This window comes from Calonectris borealis, chromosome W (genome assembly GCF_964195595.1).
Source record: "Calonectris borealis chromosome W, bCalBor7.hap1.2, whole genome shotgun sequence".
Classification (NCBI taxonomy): domain Eukaryota; kingdom Metazoa; phylum Chordata; class Aves; order Procellariiformes; family Procellariidae; genus Calonectris; species Calonectris borealis.
In genome coordinates, this window is record NC_134351.1 from 743,743 (window position 1) to 761,247 (window position 17,505).

The 17,505-nt window shown below is 39.6% G+C and overlaps 1 protein-coding gene and 1 long non-coding RNA gene across 13 annotated transcripts in view; one reads left to right on the forward strand and one right to left on the reverse strand.

Annotated features, from left to right (window-relative positions):
• Positions 1-17,505, forward strand: part of LOC142074912 (alpha-protein kinase 2-like) — a 46,810-nt gene that overhangs the window by 15,382 nt on the left and 13,923 nt on the right. The window contains exons 5-8 of the mRNA XM_075135881.1: positions 9,723-12,591; positions 15,151-15,298; positions 16,357-16,484; positions 16,584-16,619. Of these exons, the coding sequence (XP_074991982.1) occupies positions 9,723-12,591; positions 15,151-15,298; positions 16,357-16,484; positions 16,584-16,619 (3,181 nt within the window). The remainder of the gene's footprint in view (positions 1-9,722; positions 12,592-15,150; positions 15,299-16,356; positions 16,485-16,583; positions 16,620-17,505) is intronic.
• The window catches only part of LOC142074913 (uncharacterized), a 32,641-nt gene continuing 27,007 nt past the window's right edge, over positions 11,872-17,505 (reverse strand). For 10 of the 12 annotated variants that reach the window (XR_012670751.1, XR_012670742.1, XR_012670743.1 and 7 more), the window contains one exon: positions 15,423-15,970. This is a non-coding gene — a long non-coding RNA (uncharacterized LOC142074913). Of the gene's footprint in view, positions 11,908-15,422; positions 15,971-17,505 lie in introns of those variants that run through there. The other 2 variants (XR_012670748.1, XR_012670745.1) reach the window with 2 other exon arrangements.

The window sequence follows — 17,505 nt, forward strand, 5'->3', positions numbered from 1 at the left end:
CATCCATAGGTTTCTCTGTTTTTATAGTACATAAAATTCCTATCACATTTTAGCAGCACATAATGTTCCTATTATGGGGAATACCCCCCTATTGAAATTAACCTACCGAGAATTTCTTGACAGTATGGTATTACCATGGTTTGCAAGAGGTATTGTTTCTTTCTTTTCCAAGTGCAGTACAATAATTTAAATCTCAGAACCCTCTTAGCAAAGAGCAGCTGTTACGTTACTGGAAGTGCCAAGGCCAAATTTCAGATTGGCTAGTTAGACTCTTGCTACCTGCAGTCAGTATGTATTTCTTCTGTTTGTGTGTCCATGACCAAAATTTTACATTAGATAAAAATTAAGTAGGAAAGAAGTATCAGTGTACACAAAAGGGCTAGATATGAGCACAAACCAAACCCCTGGTTTTAAACATGCATGAATGAAGATGAAATTTAGTTGTAGGTTCAAAATTATGTGGTCTTGAAAATGAGCCAAACAAAAGCATCCCATCTGGAAACTACTCTTTATAGCAAAAGGAAAATGTGGACAGCTGCTCACAGCTCCCATATAGTAAGCCAGAAACTCTTCAGCAATCTGCTTGTGTAACCTAAGAAAGGCAAGAAAGAATCAACCTCCTATTGCTGCACACAGGTTTGTGTAAAAGTACAGTGTGGTATTAGCTAGAGCCCGGCGTTTGAGACAGCTCTGCTAGGAGCAAAGTGAGGGACTCGTAGCAAAAAACGCAGCTGACCGCTTCTGAAGAGTGTTGTATTTTCCCTCTCCATGTGGTGAATCAGGTCTGCTGAGAGGTACATAGCAGCCAGAGAACCACAGCACTAATTACCCAAGGATTTACACTTCCCCTTAGTGCCAAGTTGCCTCTAACTGGAACAACCTTTGCAGTCTGTCTTGTGCAGCAACTGCTGTTCTGGGTGACTTCTCCTTCCATTAGGTAGTCAAGGTGGGAAGCTCTTGACTCCTCTCATGACCTCATGGTCTAGCCCCAGGTGAAATTCTTTATTTATCTAATGCTTCAAAGCAGCTTAATTAATAGTAGGTCCCAAAAGCCAACTGTGCCAGCTGTATGATATTACATACTGTGCAGAGAGCCAGGAGGCTTCATATTTGCAGTGTGTCATTCAAGAGCTGGTCTCTGTTTAGTATTCAGCCAGCACCCTCAGCACAAGGTACTGATGTCACTCCTGAATTACAGAGCCCATGTCTATGGCCTGCTGTATGCCAGCGACATTGGTGAAGTCCTGCTGGAACTGACAGGTTCAGAGGGATTCCAGGGCATAAGCAAAATACTTAATGTTTACCCTGATGCCCCAGGAAGAATGGCATGTGGTGTTTGTATATTTCTAGAGCATTTTTTTTTTCTGCTGATTAGATCTACTGTTCATCCTGCCGTTTTTTTATTTTCGCTCATGTCAGAGCAGCCTGTTCTCAAAAAATTTGAGAGATACTTGGTTTGATCTTCCTGACATAAATTTATGTCACTTCTAGATAATTTTAAATTTTATTGTACAAAAGGGAGAGAAGCAGAACTGACCCAGAACTTCCAAGTAATCGGATAATCTGGTAGTGCACAAAAGGTATTTTGTCTAGCGTGTCATAACTCTGCTTTGTTAGGTTCCAGGGTAGCCAAAATTGCCAGGACTGCATAGGCCAATGAGGCTGTTCATCTGTTGGGCTACTGGCCCTGTTCAATATGTTAAGATGGCTAGCTATCTGCTGTTGTGTGTGATGTCCTAGAAGCTGCCATGTGTAATGGAGAACTGTGATTTAGAGTGTTTCGTTGCTGGGACACTCTTAAGTTTAGAGCTCCCTGCTCTGCAGTTAGTACAGAAATGCAGGTGCTGGTCATGTGCACTCACTCCAACACTGTCATGAAGGAGAGGATGTGTGCTGGGAGCAACATGAGAAAGATGTGGGAAAAGGGTGGAAAGGTGAGAGGAGAGGAAGGAGTTGGGTTACACAACAAAGGAAGAGCAAAAGGAAACCGTTTGAAAGGGTGTCAGAGCAGTTATGATGGGTTAACTCTGCCCATGAGGAGTTAGATTGAAACCCAGCAAATGGTTTCAGCCAATAAGCAGCTGTTGGATGGGAACTGGTTTAATGGCTGGCTTTGAATACAAAATGGGTGAGGACTTCTGTTCCAAAACAGTAAGGAGTAAGAATTACTGTGCATGCCCAACACATCATTTTCAATCAGCTTATAGTTGTTTCATTTTTCATTCAAATGTTTTTAAAGTACATCTCTGCCTCTTCTCTCATTTGAGTGAATAGTTGCTGGAAAAAATGAAGGCTTTTTGGTTATCTGAGTTCAAAACCTCGTCAGTTATAATTTTTGAGACACGTATTCTTGCTCCCTCTTGGTGCAACTTGCCCCACTCACAGATCTTTTGCTGGAATTTTGAAAAAACAGTTTGCCTAAATCTGTTTCCTATGACAGAGGAAGCTGGGATCCAAATTGCCTCCAACGTTGAATTTTAGCAGAAATTAGGTCTCTCATGTCTCAAAGTTTTTCACTTCATTGGAAAGTTTTGCACTCTGTATAAAATACTTCAGTAGTCTTTGGGTGCACAGTAACTCTCCGTCAAGTGGTTAGCATGCTTTGTTTCTGAATATTACATTCATACTATGTGCCACAGATCCAAAAAGAGAGTTCGAGAGGCTACACCTCATCCTTTCTGATAGGCTAGAGTGGTTGGTACATTTGCTTGAAAAGGTGGTCTTGTCTCAGACTTTTGCTCTGAGTCTGGCTGAGACGGGAGCTGAATGTTCCCAGGGAACGGTCTGAGCCTGCGCAGTGTGCTAAGGGGCAGGAGCTCTGCATCAGAGCAGAGGAATCCTAGTCTGAGTAACTAGATCTCATGCAGGCTGTGATGCCAACCCTGCTCGTTCAATAGGATCCATCCTAGGGCTGGCAGATAACATCCCATTTTGTCACCTGTGTTATAGCTGGTTCCAGTCTTTCCTGGGAGACACACAAAAAAACCCATCCATTGGAAAATCCTCACCACTTCAGAGCATGGACCCATGACAGCTGTGCATGGTCAGCCTATTGCTCTATGTTGTTGTCAAAGGCAGAGAACTCGCTTTCTGTTCTTTGAAATACTGCAGTTCTTAGTTAACTTCCTCTTTTTCTGCCTCTTCAGCAGGAACAGCAGGATGCTAGCAGGATGTGCCTGTCAGTAAGCATCTGCAGGATAAAATACACCTCATGTTTTTTGTTTCACCTGTCTAAAGCAGTTGAAATAACTACAGGTATTGAGTTATTTAAGCTAATCCAAGGCAGGTGTGCCATTTAAAGCGGAGTGTTATTTTAGGAAAGAGGAATTTGAGTGGCATTGCATGAAATGGGGAAATAGAAAGAGCCACTAAGCTTCTGCTGGAGAACAGTGTAAACCAAAAGCAGTTCCAAACATGGTGGATTTGAGGGAGCTCTCATCCAGAGGCAGTGATATGCTTATTGTCTATATTCTAGGGATGATTTGTTAAAAGTCCATTTGTATAAACAGAGCGATATAAATGTAACATGGAGACTTTATTTACAGTGAAGAATTACCTTGCTAAACTATTTCCTCTTAAAAACCAGTGAGAAACCATGAGGTAAAATTAATCATCTCATTTCAGAGATGAACCTCTTGCTTTCATTAACAGAAATGGTTCAGCTCATCAGGTAAGAGACTGATGTATAAATTATCCCTACATTTTGTAGGGGAAAGAGGACCAGAATAGCCTTAACAGATGCCTACTGAGTTTATTTGCACGTGAATGTGACAATTTGTCACTCAGTCCAGACACAAATTTTGTCACATTGGGTGAAGATGTTCCATTTCTCAGGTATGGCAAAGGGAGCAGAGAACAGCAGCAAACTCAGATTATACTGCGAAGACTCTTGTGGTGCTCTGAGGTGCCTTTAAAAAAATCATGTGGAAAAGGGTCATTTTAACTCCAACTTTATTCATACCTTTTTATCACACAGCAGTAAGGTGATTTAGTGGCCTTTCTGTTTGTTGCTTTATCACAATCTAATGTATTTGTCTTTCTTTAGTGTTCTGTCATATTCTGAACATCCCAGCTTTATATATTTATTTAGGAGACAATTATGATCTACCTGTCAATTTTGTTGTCAGGAAATACTGATAAGTAAAGATAGTGCCAATATTACTATTGACTCTAGCTAACAACAGAGTTTCTGCAGAGCAGAAGTATATTTTTTTAATTTTGCCTTAATTCCAAAGCAAAGCACTTGTACTGATGTTTCTGTTTAACCTTCACTCTATCAAAATATTTTGTCTGGAATTATATGATTTATTCTTTTAATAAGTCTCTGAACATTATTTGTTGTGACATGTGAGACACCAAGAGAGGAAATTGTAGCTCTGCTCCTGTATCATACCACAACATCTATTGACCTTATTATTACCTGCCATATTTAATTTTTTCCCTCTATTATCTATATGCCTTGGTCAGCAGTGTAGTTTACCCCTGATATCTTTCCCCTTGCCATGTAGGTATGGTATTCCCAAGTGCATTACTTTGCTTTTTTCTAAATCTAATTTTGTTTTATTTCCTGCTCAGATTCATGATTTTTTGGGTTTGTCTGTATATGAGGTATGTGTGGATCACCTGTTGAGATGCAATGGCTCCTCTGGCTTCCTTCTTTGAATGGAAACCAGGGTGAAAAAAGGACCGGCAAGAGCGCAGACCTTCTCTTGAAATGGGACTGGAATGTGGCTGCAGGGCACACTGGGTCCCAGGAACTGGGAGCACTCCCAGGCCACTGGGGTCTGTGTAGTCTTTGAGTTCCTTTATGCTGTTCCAGAAGCTAGCACTTGCTGTTTTCAAAGTGTGCTGACTCTTTCTTCTTCCAGATCAGTAACGAAATTAAATAACACAGCTTGCTCATGTGCTATATTCCCATTGCCTAGTACATTAAAAACTCTCCTTAAGAATAAAGTATTTATTTAATAAAACCCTCCCAGATATGGTACTAATTGTATTTTGTTCAAGTTCTTGAAATGCCCCAGTCTCCTTAGTATCTGATATCATTTGGCCTCTCTGCAGATGGTTTTATTAGAAGGTCTGAACAATGATTGGTGGAGGTAATTACCTAAACTTCCCTCTGAACACCAACAATAATCCTTCCCAGTCAGGCTTCCTGTGCTGTTTTTCCTGTTGGTAATTGTGGATCTCAGAGTATCAATTCATCAACTTCCACAGGCTGAATTATTTTATCTTAAAAATCATAAAACAAGCTAAAAATTAAAAACAACCACACTACAGGCTGCACCAGATTGAAGTTTACTTTTATGTAACAATTAACTGCTGTCTTTGAGTTTGGGTCAGTTTCAACCCAGGCACAAGTCTGGAACCAGAGTACCTGTAGGATAGCATCCCGTTGATGCAGTTATATATGTTGAAGCACAGCCAATCTATACAACATTTCTTAGAATGCCCCGCAAGTATTTGCTATTGCTTGTTAATTCAGTGTTATTTAAAGCCAATCACTGAAGAGCACACAGCCTGCCAAGCTTAAGAGCCAGTCAGATCCAGAAGGGATCTCTTTTAACTTCAGGGAAGCTGTCATTCCCACCAATATGGGATCCACTGCAACTCATAAAAACAAGAGTGAATATGGGATACTGAGTGCAAATACCAAAACAAGATGTAGGGTGCAAGGCAACTAGACAACATAAATGGATCTCTCTTTATTGCCACATTTTCAGAGCCAGAACTTTGTTTTCAGAAAATGCTTTTTGATCCAGTCCTGATTTAAACTTATGCATAGCTTGCGTATAACTTAGCAGTCTACAAACATAGTATGGCAGTAAAAGCATTAAAAGAAGGGTAAAAAATGTAATGTGTAGACCACTAAGTTGGATGATACAGTGGATTGAATAGAAGATCTCCAGATATGAAAATGAACCAACCCAGCTTGGGCTGAAGGGACAGATCAGTTTTACTGATTTACTGTTTGAGGCCACAGATTGGGTGCTGTTCCTCTGTTCCTGGTGACTTGAAACATTCAAGGGATGTTTCAAGAGGTGACTTGAAACATTCTGGGAGGAGGTCTGTAGGTCATCAGTTTGGTCATCCATGTCTTCTAGATCTCCACAGAGACTGTCAGATGAAAATGTTCCTGATACCAGATTGCCATGAAGAAGTAGAATCCTTTTAAATTTCTTCTTCTTTTCTTTATGTTCTCCTCTATTTCCTTCCATAACTCAGAGGTGACCTAAGTGCTCACTTACTCCCTATGGTCCTTCTTTGCTTTTCATTTAATTGTTCCTGTCAGGCTTTGGAACACAATGCGTCTTCTTAGCAGAGCAAAAAAATGAAGGAAGGGTCCTCCTTACATTGTGATTTTACAATAGATTAAAAAGAAAGCTCTCGTTTTGAAGTGGCTGTTTCCGTTTTCCTTTTACGTAGCTATTATGTAACTGACTTACCTGTTTATCCCTCCTTTATTCAAAGTAACAATGGCTTTATAATGAAGGTACATGGACTGTATATTTCATGTATGAGTTTAAATACAGAACTGTGATTCCATCTTTCTGTCGTCACGCACCAGACAGTTTGTTACACACGCACAAATTAAAATTGCTTGTTTTACTGCATTCACATAATAAAATTTTCTAGTTGTTACCATTCTTTTGTCACCCCTGGAGTCAAGCAGACTGTCCAGTAATTGAAGCAATTGTTAAAATGTATGGCATTAAACCCTAGAAATCTTCTGTGAGAACAGGGAACAAAAAACCAAATCAAAATGAATAGTTCTAGAACTGTGTTAGCTGAAATAAATCTAATCTAAGAAAATACCAAAGTTAAAGCCAGCAAGGTTTCCTAAAACATGTATAAAGGATTTGGATATAAGTACTTTCAAATGAAAGTAACGTGGAGCTGATTACCACGTACTCTAGGAGCACATATCCCTGTTAAATATCAATTAAAAAATTAATAAATGTGCCACTATGAGATTTCAAATTGCATTCTGCTTTCAGACCTACTTTTGTCAAGTGCAAGGCAAGGCATTCCATTACAAGCCCTCTTTTGTCATTGTATTTGTTTTCCAGCCATCAAAACATGTGTCTAGACTCTACAGTGCTGCATGTCTATAAATGCTTGAGACAGACAGACTGTCCAAACATGGACAGTCACACAGATCAGATAAATAAAAGGGTTCTTGGGATAATAAGCCCACTTTTCAGTGGGCATGAGAGAGCTGTCTATTTTCAGTTTCATACCAACAGCAGGTAGGGACTGACTGATCATATGTCTAACGTATTAACAAGAATTCCACAGGTTTTAGTAAAAGCTGTGGTTGAGGCTGCTGTGGCTGTAAGGAACAGAAAAATAAACTCTGCTTTCCAGAGGTTTGCAGGGGAAGTGGAAATGGCAGAAGGAGCACTAGGCTCAGACCAAATGCTCAGAACTGACTGAGAAGAGAACTGGAACTGGCTGTAGAGACACGTCCAGGCCCACATTCCCCTTGACTTAAGAGAAGGTGTGCATCTAAGCTCAAACAGCTAGAGACAGGCATCTTCTCCTGCAGAGCAGACTTGAGCAGGAGACTAAGGCATTGGGAATCAGAGGGGATTGCACTTCTGGAGCTGAGGTTCCTAGGCTCAGGGTTTCTAGGTAAGTATGCACTGGCCAAGGAGTTTTGAAGACAGTGTGATGGCAACTGCATGGTGCTTGGGGTGGGAACAGCAGTTAAAGTAATTGACAAAAATTTTCTATATCTCTTCCTTCCCAATTGTCCACAGCATGTAGTCAGCTCCACATCCTACTCAAGCTGAATGGAGAAACAGAAAGGATGAAAGGAATTGCAGCTGAAGTGGGTGGCTTTTGCAGCAAAGGAAAGCAATATTTACTACAGCCGGTAATCCTTTTACCATGAACTTATGGAAACTAAGAACCTAGTGTCTGAGCAGCCCCTGCCTCACCTGAGCACACAGCAACACATGGGGAATCCTTCATTACATATCCTTCACTAAGAGCAACACTTGCTTCTTTTCAGAACCGCTTCTCTGAATTATGTGTCTGCCAGCACTCATTACACATTTACAGCTTTGCTGTAGCCAGAGGACTCACCCATTATATATTACAATTGTTCATTTCATTACAACTATGGATGGAACTGGGACTCATGAGCAAAAAAGTAACCCAAAACAGTTATGAAGTTGAGTTTGTGGCTGGATAAAAGCTAAAAAATGTAAAATGTCTACAAATACTGGTGTTTTTTAAACTCAATCTGATGGTTTTTAGCGTTTCTTAATTTCTGCTGGGAGTAGGTGCAAAGCTTCGGGCAACCACTAGAAAGATATGTGGTCAAATGTACAAACTAATTCATGAGGTATATGTTGTTATAGCCTGTTAATGGCTACTTGAAAGTAAATTTTTTTTTCAAAGATTCAACTGCTAAATTGCTCTCTACTTTTACAGATTGTTCTGGCAAATGAATGGTAACCAAAAGCATAAAGCATAATCTCTTTAGGAAACAATGCATTTTTGTCTAGGAAAAAATTATAGGCTTCTCCGTCTATGATTTGCTATGGGTGAAACATGCTCACCACCTCCATGGAATTGATTTAGAGCTGAAGAGAACTAGAGAAAATCATGGAGAACAAAAGCTTGGCAGGGACTCTGGAACAAGAATTTAAGAGTGAAAGCTCAGTTCTGTGGGGAATGGTGAACAGTTTTAACAGATTTTGTATGCCAGGCAGATGGCAGCACTTTCTTCATCCCGTGCAAGCCCAAACATCAGCCAGTTGTTCTCTTTGATAAGGTCTGCACTCCTTGCATAAATTAAGTTCAGTTTGGCTTAGTTTAATTGAGGAATGGATTGTTTCTACATAAAGTGACAATTTGGAATATTTTGATATAGAAGAATGAAGGAGATGCAGGAGGAATATGGATTTTTATTTCCTGCCCCAGTTTCCCCAGCAGTGCTCCTAAGGTTGCAATGCACGTCTCATTGCTAGTGGAGGGCTGAATGTGCCTTTTATTGAGCAATTCATTACCACTTGAACAGAGGCAAGATCTGGAATGATCTCTGGCACTCCCTTTTGAAGCGGGACTTGTCACCTCAAGGGGTCAGAGGTGACCAAAGACAAATTTCGAAGACGGCTTAAAACTGACCCAGAGATGTTCATTTCTTGGTAGGAGTCTCGTTCTGAAGTGCATAGCATGGCAGACGTGGGGTGCATTCTCTGAAACTTTTCAAGACTGATATATATTAAGAAAGCATCTTTGTGAAACTTAAGATGACAATGCCCGTGATGGAAGCAAAGGGGAAGGCAAGCTCCCAAAAAACTAGTCTGGGTAGTTCCAGAAACTCATCAGTCTGGATTATGTAATAATTACATAAGTGTGGTGGGACACTCCGACTGTTAGCAAAAGGCATAGACATGACTATTTTATTTTATTTTGTCCGTTTTTAACTAGCTGGACTATATCAGCCATTGATCTTCATCTTGATCAAATTTTATATTTCTTAGCATTTGGATCCAGATCTGAAACTTACCAGGGTTCAAGGCTGCTAAGAGCCAGGAGTTTGATTTCAATCCATTAGGTTGATAGCTACAAGTCAGAAACTTGACTATTGACAAATATTTAAAAAAAAAAAAAAATTAGGGGCGTTTCAAGCCAGGACTCTAGTTCAGGCCTGTGTCAAGCAGCAATTCTAATTTTTAATTGCATTTCTGTTTTTTTCTTCTTTGTAGAATCAAGGTGCTAATCTTAAAATCTTTACCCAGAATTGTGAGAGACTATGTATGGAGCCTGAAATAGAAAAGAAAGGCATCTTCATGTCTTGTGAGAGTGCAGGAACCATCCATCCAGCTTCAGAAATGCTCTGTACTGAAAAGACATTACAAGCAAAAAATGCAAATTTACAAACCTATTCTCAACACCACGCTCCTTGTGATAAGAGAGAAAGTTGTCACCAACAAGTCTTTTGTGAACAAGGAATTAATATTATTAGTAATGGCAACAAACCAAAGAATGATATTTCACCTTTTCCTTTATGGGATACAGACTCCGTTCCTGATAAACAAGAATGTCTATGTGCTGTTCTCTCTTCTGCAAAGCTATGTGATGAGCCAAGGAAGGGAGAGCAGAGGTATAGTTTTGACTCACATGATAGCAATGACACAGATATTCTCTGCAGTCTGTCATGTGATGAACCTCTGTTTGAAGCTAATCCCAAGTCAGTCTTGGAATCTGGAGAACCTGAGTGTAAAGGAGATGATGATATATCTGCAGTGCATGACAAGCTGTGGAAACTTCTTCGTGAAGATGACTCAGACTATCAAATCCCGTTTGAAAACTGGGGGATCACAAGTTTAGAAATTAGGCCGACAGATACCAAAGTCACAGAATCGAACGTTGTACAGGAGACTTGTTCTGATCATCCTTTGCCAATAAATTTAATAGAAGAGCAGGAACCTAGTACACAGCCAGCTAGTAGACCAAGAACAGAGAAAGAAGACTGCAATGTTTCTAATATCCTACTTAAAACAGATGAAGCATGTAACAGTGCATCCATAGGAAACATTTGTCTTGCACAAGTGGTAGAAACAGATGGTATATGTCTAGATTCTAGCACTGGAAATAAAATGGAAGCACCATCCATCTGTGTTTCAGGAAATAGTATCGTCTTAAATACAGGGGAGTGCTTGGAGCAGAAGCCAAATCAAATGTTAACTGACAGTAATGGATCCATTCAAATGACTGTTGCTTGGGAAGGAAAGCTTACCATTAATAATGCTTCCCAAACATGTGATGCAGATTCTCCTCAAAGACTGAAAAATGCTCAGAGTAGTAATTTAGCATATGACAAAGAAAACCCAGCTTACATGTCAGATAAGTCGCATGGGACAATTGGACAATTACTTCATACTGAGTACAACATATCCTTGGTAAATGAGTCTGTAGCTGGTAAAGGGTGTCATTTTAGACACTGTTATCCAGCAAGAAAAGAACTGCCTTATTTCCCTGAAGAGAAAGACATTTTCCCCAGTCAGTTTACACACGAAGAACACCCTTCTGTTAACACCATACACAAAAGTTACGAAGAGAATTTACAAGAAAAATGGAATCAATCAGACTTGAATGCACAAAATGACACTAATTCTGACAGTTATCATCTTTCAAAAAATGGTGACTGTCAAGATTTTCAAGTTGTTTCTAATGCACAGAAATACAATTACCTAATGCAATTGCGTAATTTAATTAAGACTCCTGAAACCATAACACATAAGAAGCTACACCAAAATGTAGACCAACTGAGAGAAATAGAAAAACAAGAAGTGGCATTCACTCCCTCTTCTGAGGATCCATTTTTAAGAGATTTTTATGTAGAAGTGCCCAGATATGAACCATGTGAAACAGGGGAAGATCAGAGAGAGATTTGCATAGGTGGTGAACAAAGGGCTGAAACTTCCTGTGACTCAGGAGTTAGTCATGTTTCAGAGAGTCAGACTGCAGTTTCCCCTCATAATACATCAGAACAACATGTATTTTTTGTTGACAGCACCTTTAAGTCTGATGAAGAGTTAAAAACATATTCTTCAAAAAATCACACATATGCAGCTGAAAGTGTAACATCAGTTAGAACCCCACTGCCTAGAAAGGCTCAAAATGAATGCCACAGCACAGCAAATGAGGATTACAGAGATACCAGTAATCAGTTAGATATCCAACAACTGACTGTGAGAGAAACATTGCCATTCTTCACACCTGTAAGCCAGTCAGAGGGCCTTCTTACCAGAATATCAGCAATGGGGTGTCCTGGCACAGGAAGTCAAGGAAAAACTGAATCCACACAAACTGCAGTCAAAGTAGATGAAAATTGGAGTACACTGGAAACTTTCTGCAAAGCGTTGCAGGATCAGTTCCATAGGGTACCTGAAGAAAACAAGGAGGAAGCAGTCTTGTGTGAAAATAAACAAGAGATTCCAAGGGCTATTGAATATAACCCGGATGAAGCTGAAACGAAGTCTCCTTTGCACACTTTAATTGGCTCCAAGGCTCAGAGACAGATTATGAATATTAGCAGTAAGCAGTCCTGTCCTGACTTGATCTCTTCCAGCAAGCTAACTGAAGTTGATAATTCAGTTAAGTCTACTGAGTATGATAAAGATGAAGAAGTCATGACATCAGAGAGCAGAGTAAGTGGTTTAGTTAATTTGCCACCGGTTGATTCAGGGAGCAGCCAGTATTTTCAAGAGCAGCCACCCTATTTTACTCAGCCATTCTCCATAGCGTTGACCACATATGATCCGTTCCCAGTCAATGTGGAAAGGCTAAGAAATCAAGAAAGGTCAAAATCCTACCAGACATCACCAGCTGTTGCTGAGCTTGAGCCCACCAAATGTAAACAAGACACAGCAAAGAGTGGGCATTTAGCTACTGGCGCTAAGAAGAAATTACCACCAGCAACACTGTCAAAAAAACCCCGACTGGAGGAGAGAGGAAATGTCAGCAAGGATCCTAGCTGTGTTAAAAGGTCTGTGAAGAGTGAGGCAGGCATGGTTTATAAAGAAGATAGAAAAGAGCAAAGGAAACTGATTTTGAAAAAGGATAGCAAAGGTAAGAGAAAACTGATTTTCGTTTCTGTCCTTTCCCATCGTTCTGGCTACAGTATGAAATTAAAATTCGTTAAACACACTGCAAGCCTCCTTCAGTCTAAATCATACCAGCTAAAGGTGTCCTGCCCTCACTGATGTTAATTTCCAGTTCTGTGAACTTAGTAACTAGTCTGGCTGTCCCCATGCCACAGAGCTGAACCCTCCATAACATCCTTTTCCTAGCTGGCAAATATATTAAATTTATGAACTTTTTAACCTGTTTGAAATAGTTACTTCTTCATTTGTTTCTTCGAGTAACTTTTCAGGGATGTATAGTGTAATGGTACCACATAACCACATACAATATAGCAACTGCAAACCCAGTACTTGCATGTTGTTATGTTGCTGCTGTGGCTCCCAAATGCAATTACCCTCTCTTGGTTACCAAATGGTTTTATTACTAGCAAAGTATTATTTTTATTAGTAGGGTACCACTGATAAACATTTTGCAGTCCTATCTGATGACTGATGGCTGATTCTGCATTCCTTTTCACCACTGTTGGTCATAAATGACACTAATGAAATTAGCAGTATTAAACTGGCATGGAAAACATATAACTGAAATGAGAATCAGGTTGCTTGAAAGAGTCTCTGGGAGGGTGCTAACAGGTAAAACAAAATGGAGACAGGAGTAGCAACAGTGTAACAGCTAGAGAGTTGAGGTATTTGTGATTTCTGTGGGTGCTTTGCAAGGACCAAGGTCTTATTTTTACCTTTTGACATTACGTTTCATGTTCACCTCATAAAATAATTTAATAGATCAGAGCAAGACTGAACAATGACTAAAGGTAAGCTACAAAACTGTGAAGCTCTTCAGAGATTCTAATTACGGTGCGATCTGGTGAGAGTTCTACTTTTCCAATCACATTTAAAAAAACCCCAACCTTTTCTCTGTTTGAAGAGACAGAGACCCAAATGTGTGGGAGGAGAGACACATTCCTTCAAAGCAGAGCAAGCAAACTGCAATTACTGAGAAATGCCTGATGTTTTTCCATGTACCTGAGGCTATGCTTGAAAAATGTTTTAAACTTTCAGGCTTGCATCAGATAAGACTGAATTTTCTTAACCTGCTTCTGATCTGTTTCAGTCTAGATTGAAATGAATGTGTGTTTGTACTTTAGAGAATTGTGTGGAGCTTTGCCCAGCATTATGGGAAGGTTGGTATGGTTAGTCTGGTATATACTCAGTGTTCTCTTTTGTATTATTTTCAGCTGCAGGAGGGACGACTTTGTGATTAGGGCAGGGAATCTGGAGCTGTTAGTTCTATTTACAGTTCTGTCACATACTGTCTGCGTCATTTTAGCCCTGATTCAGCAAGATTCTTGGGCCTAAGGACTTAAGTGACTGCAAGTTAAACATAGCAGTGAATTCCAGGTGCCTGACCCTTTGAGATGGATCCAGCATTCCTTCGGCATTAGACGGGGAAAGTTAGACTGCTGGAATGGGATCCCCGAGGGAGATGTGTCATACCAGCTCATTCAGAGTATAGCAGCTCAGAATTAACACAGTAGGAAACATAACATCTTGCATTTTACATCCTTTACATCTAGCAGGGGTGTCTCACTTGAGCGCAGGGATGTGTCAGATCCCAAAGTATATGTTGATTCCCTTTCTTTCCATCCTCCTGCTCACACCATGCCCACGTGCACAAGACACTGGAGCGTTCTGAGTGCCAGAAAACAAGTCTTAGCAGAGAACCAGGTTATCAGGACCTTCCCCAGACTGGGCAGATTGCTCTCTTTCTGTAACCTGAGTGATTCTTGGATTTGTTCTCCACGGTGGTCAATATTTAGCAAAAGAACCGTGCCCTGTGGCTGGAAAGATAGGGACTTTCTTTAGAGGTGGGAAATTAATCCTTTGAAACTGAAGAGGGAAGCAAAGGCCACTGCCATTAGCAAATGCAAATATCTAACCACTAAGTGTGGGTTCCTCCCTCCAGCTGTGTTTTAAAGGAGATGGTGCCATCACTGCATCTTGCAAAAAGTCTCAACCTGGCAGTGTGCATTAGGTATGTTCCAAGAACACCTTGGAGACTGAGCATCTCCTGGGACTTGAAGTCTTTTCTCTCAAAGGCTGTGATCGGTTAAAAAAATCTACTAGTTACAAGTATTCAGTTAATATGAATTCTTACTATGTAACCATATGGTATTCTGTACCTTTGTGGTGTCTTTTTTTACTGATAAAACCAGCTGGTCCTTTAATCAGAGAGAATGTGTTTTGATTAAGAAATTATTTTATGTCAATGCCTTTTCAGGCTGGAACTTCCCTTGGGTCCTATTCCATAAATTCAAAATGTCTTTGCATTGAAAACATTTCCATTGACCGTGTTGGGGCACTGACTCAGTCTTTTAAAACCTCCGTATTTTAAAGCCTTGGTTTCTGCATCATAAGAAATCATAATTATTTACCAGTGTTGTCAGATTCATATTCTTAACATCTGCAAATCATTCTAGGATTCGTTTAAAATGCCAAAACAATATTATTATCTTCTAATCCTAAACTGTGGCTCTTCTGTTTCAAGCTCCCAAGCTGATGAAGAAGATCCAAGCAGAGTTGTTCCCTGACTGCTCTGGAAATATTAAGCTATGCTGTCAATTTGGTGACATTCATGGTGACTCCACCATTACATGGACTAAAGATTCCAAGTTATTAGCACGACTGCAGAGAAGGTGAGTGAATGTTTCTGAAGGACTGGTAGTCCATCACAATCAAAATCCAACTAATTGTTTTGTGTGTACCCAAGCACTGTTTCTTCTTTTGGAAATATACATCAATCTACAGAAATACATAATCTGGACTGTTTGGTACATCTTAGCTTTTACTTTCAATAGGGGGCATTTACAGGAAATTAGGCAACAAATCTTTAGATTTTTATTACCTGTCAACACATGGAAACGTGTATTGAAAAATACGCATTGCTAGTAATATTAATACATGCTAAGTAATTTAATTTAAAAACTATTGTTGGATAAATATGTTCTCCAGTGTGCCAAAATACCATGAAACTTCATGCTGCCAGCAAAACTGTGCATACCTTCAATAATTCACTTCACAAAAGCTTTAAAGCACAATAGCCAGGTCTCCATAATCCCTGCATAGATTATCCCGTTTGCTGATAAATACTTCCATGGACATCCACTGTGGTACATGTGAAAACCTTCATGGTCTAAGAGGACTTTTCACTCAGGTATAGCATGTTTCAGTGTGGTTTTATTGCTGCCAGAGCCATCTTGGGTCTGCAAGTACTGTAACTGCATTCACATGTCATTGCACCCCTGCTAATATCCGTGTTGATCCATTTGTGAAATTGCATACACAGACATCAGAGAGTAAATCTCTAGCTTGAAAAAAGCAAAGGAACAGAGGAAGTTGAGTGAGGAGTCAATATTGAGGAACAGCATACAACATTTTGGGCTTTTATATGTTCATACTTTATATATTTCGCCATGATATTCATAGGAATATTAGAATGCCTTTTGGTCTGATTAAATTATTTTTAGATTTGATTGAGGTACTTTTCTCTCAGAACGTAGTAGGATCATCTATTGTGAAACACATAATACACTGAATGCTTCTAAGTAGGGTGAAATAAAATATTTTATCTACTTGCATCATATTTGAATCAGTGAGGGACAGAAATTCCAGGGACAGGAGGAGAGATACATGGAATAATCAAGAAAGATCTTTTTAAAATATTAATGTGGAAAATTAACATATTCTGTTCCAGTGCCCAGGATGACTCTCCCGTTTCTTTGGCAATAGCTAAAGTCGGTAACAAAGACCAGGGAATGTATTATTGCTGCTTGAATAATGTGTATGGAAAGGTGACTGCTGAGTTTAATCTGACTTCTGAAGGTAAATCCCAGTTTATAATTTTGATTAATAATAACGACAATGGCAGTTTCCATTCAAATTTTTTTTTGCTACAAAATCTGTTTCTTTGTTTCCTTGTAGTATTGGAACATCTCTCAAGTTTTCAGAATTGTGAAGGTAAGTACACACATCTGCTTGAATGTGTGCTCAAATCTTTGTTCCTTCTGATTTCCAAATAAAACGAAGGATGGAAAAATATAACCAGACTGAGACATTTTGACAGTTATCCCATGGGAAGCTATGGGAATCCCTTGAAGCCATTGAATCAGTATTGTGTTTTTTCTAGCTGTCTTTCCCTTTTTGCACTCACCTTTGCTGTACCATCAAAGATAAAATTCGCTTTAATTCATGGGAGTTTTGTAGGTGAAATACCCTCTTGTAGGATGCAATGGTTTGTGCAGAGTGATGTAGTACCCACTGTGACAAACTATTGATTTGAACTTGACTCTGTAACTTCTTGTTAGCTTGATGCGCTAGCACTTCACATACAGTAAACAGTGAAAAAGCATTGCATCGCATCATACACAGAGAGCCCCAGACACACACAGAGTAATGAAAGCTCTTTTGGCAGAAAAACTTGCCAGTGGTGTTTGAACACATGGTCTTTGCAAGTCACCTGCTATGTAACTTTACTCCAAGAGAAAGATGGGCATGAAGATTTGGAGTGCTTTCCCCATATGTTAACTTGTGTTTAATCACACTCGGCATATGTCTTGCTGTGCTGCAGCTAAAGATAGACAGTGCATTGCAAATTGGTTTATTGTTTCTGAACACACTGTACTAATCAAGTACTTCATTTGGCCAATTGATTCTTCTTTCTTCTAAATTAAACATTTAGTTCCTTGTTAAAATGAAGACGACTTTTCATGTAAGAGCACTGTATAACTTTTGATCAACAGAGAATTTTAGGTGGAGTTAAGGAGCCTTCCAATTCTAGCTTTATATGTGCACTATTTCCTCTGTGCTTCAAAGAGAGGCAATAGTGTACAAAGTCTAAACCAGA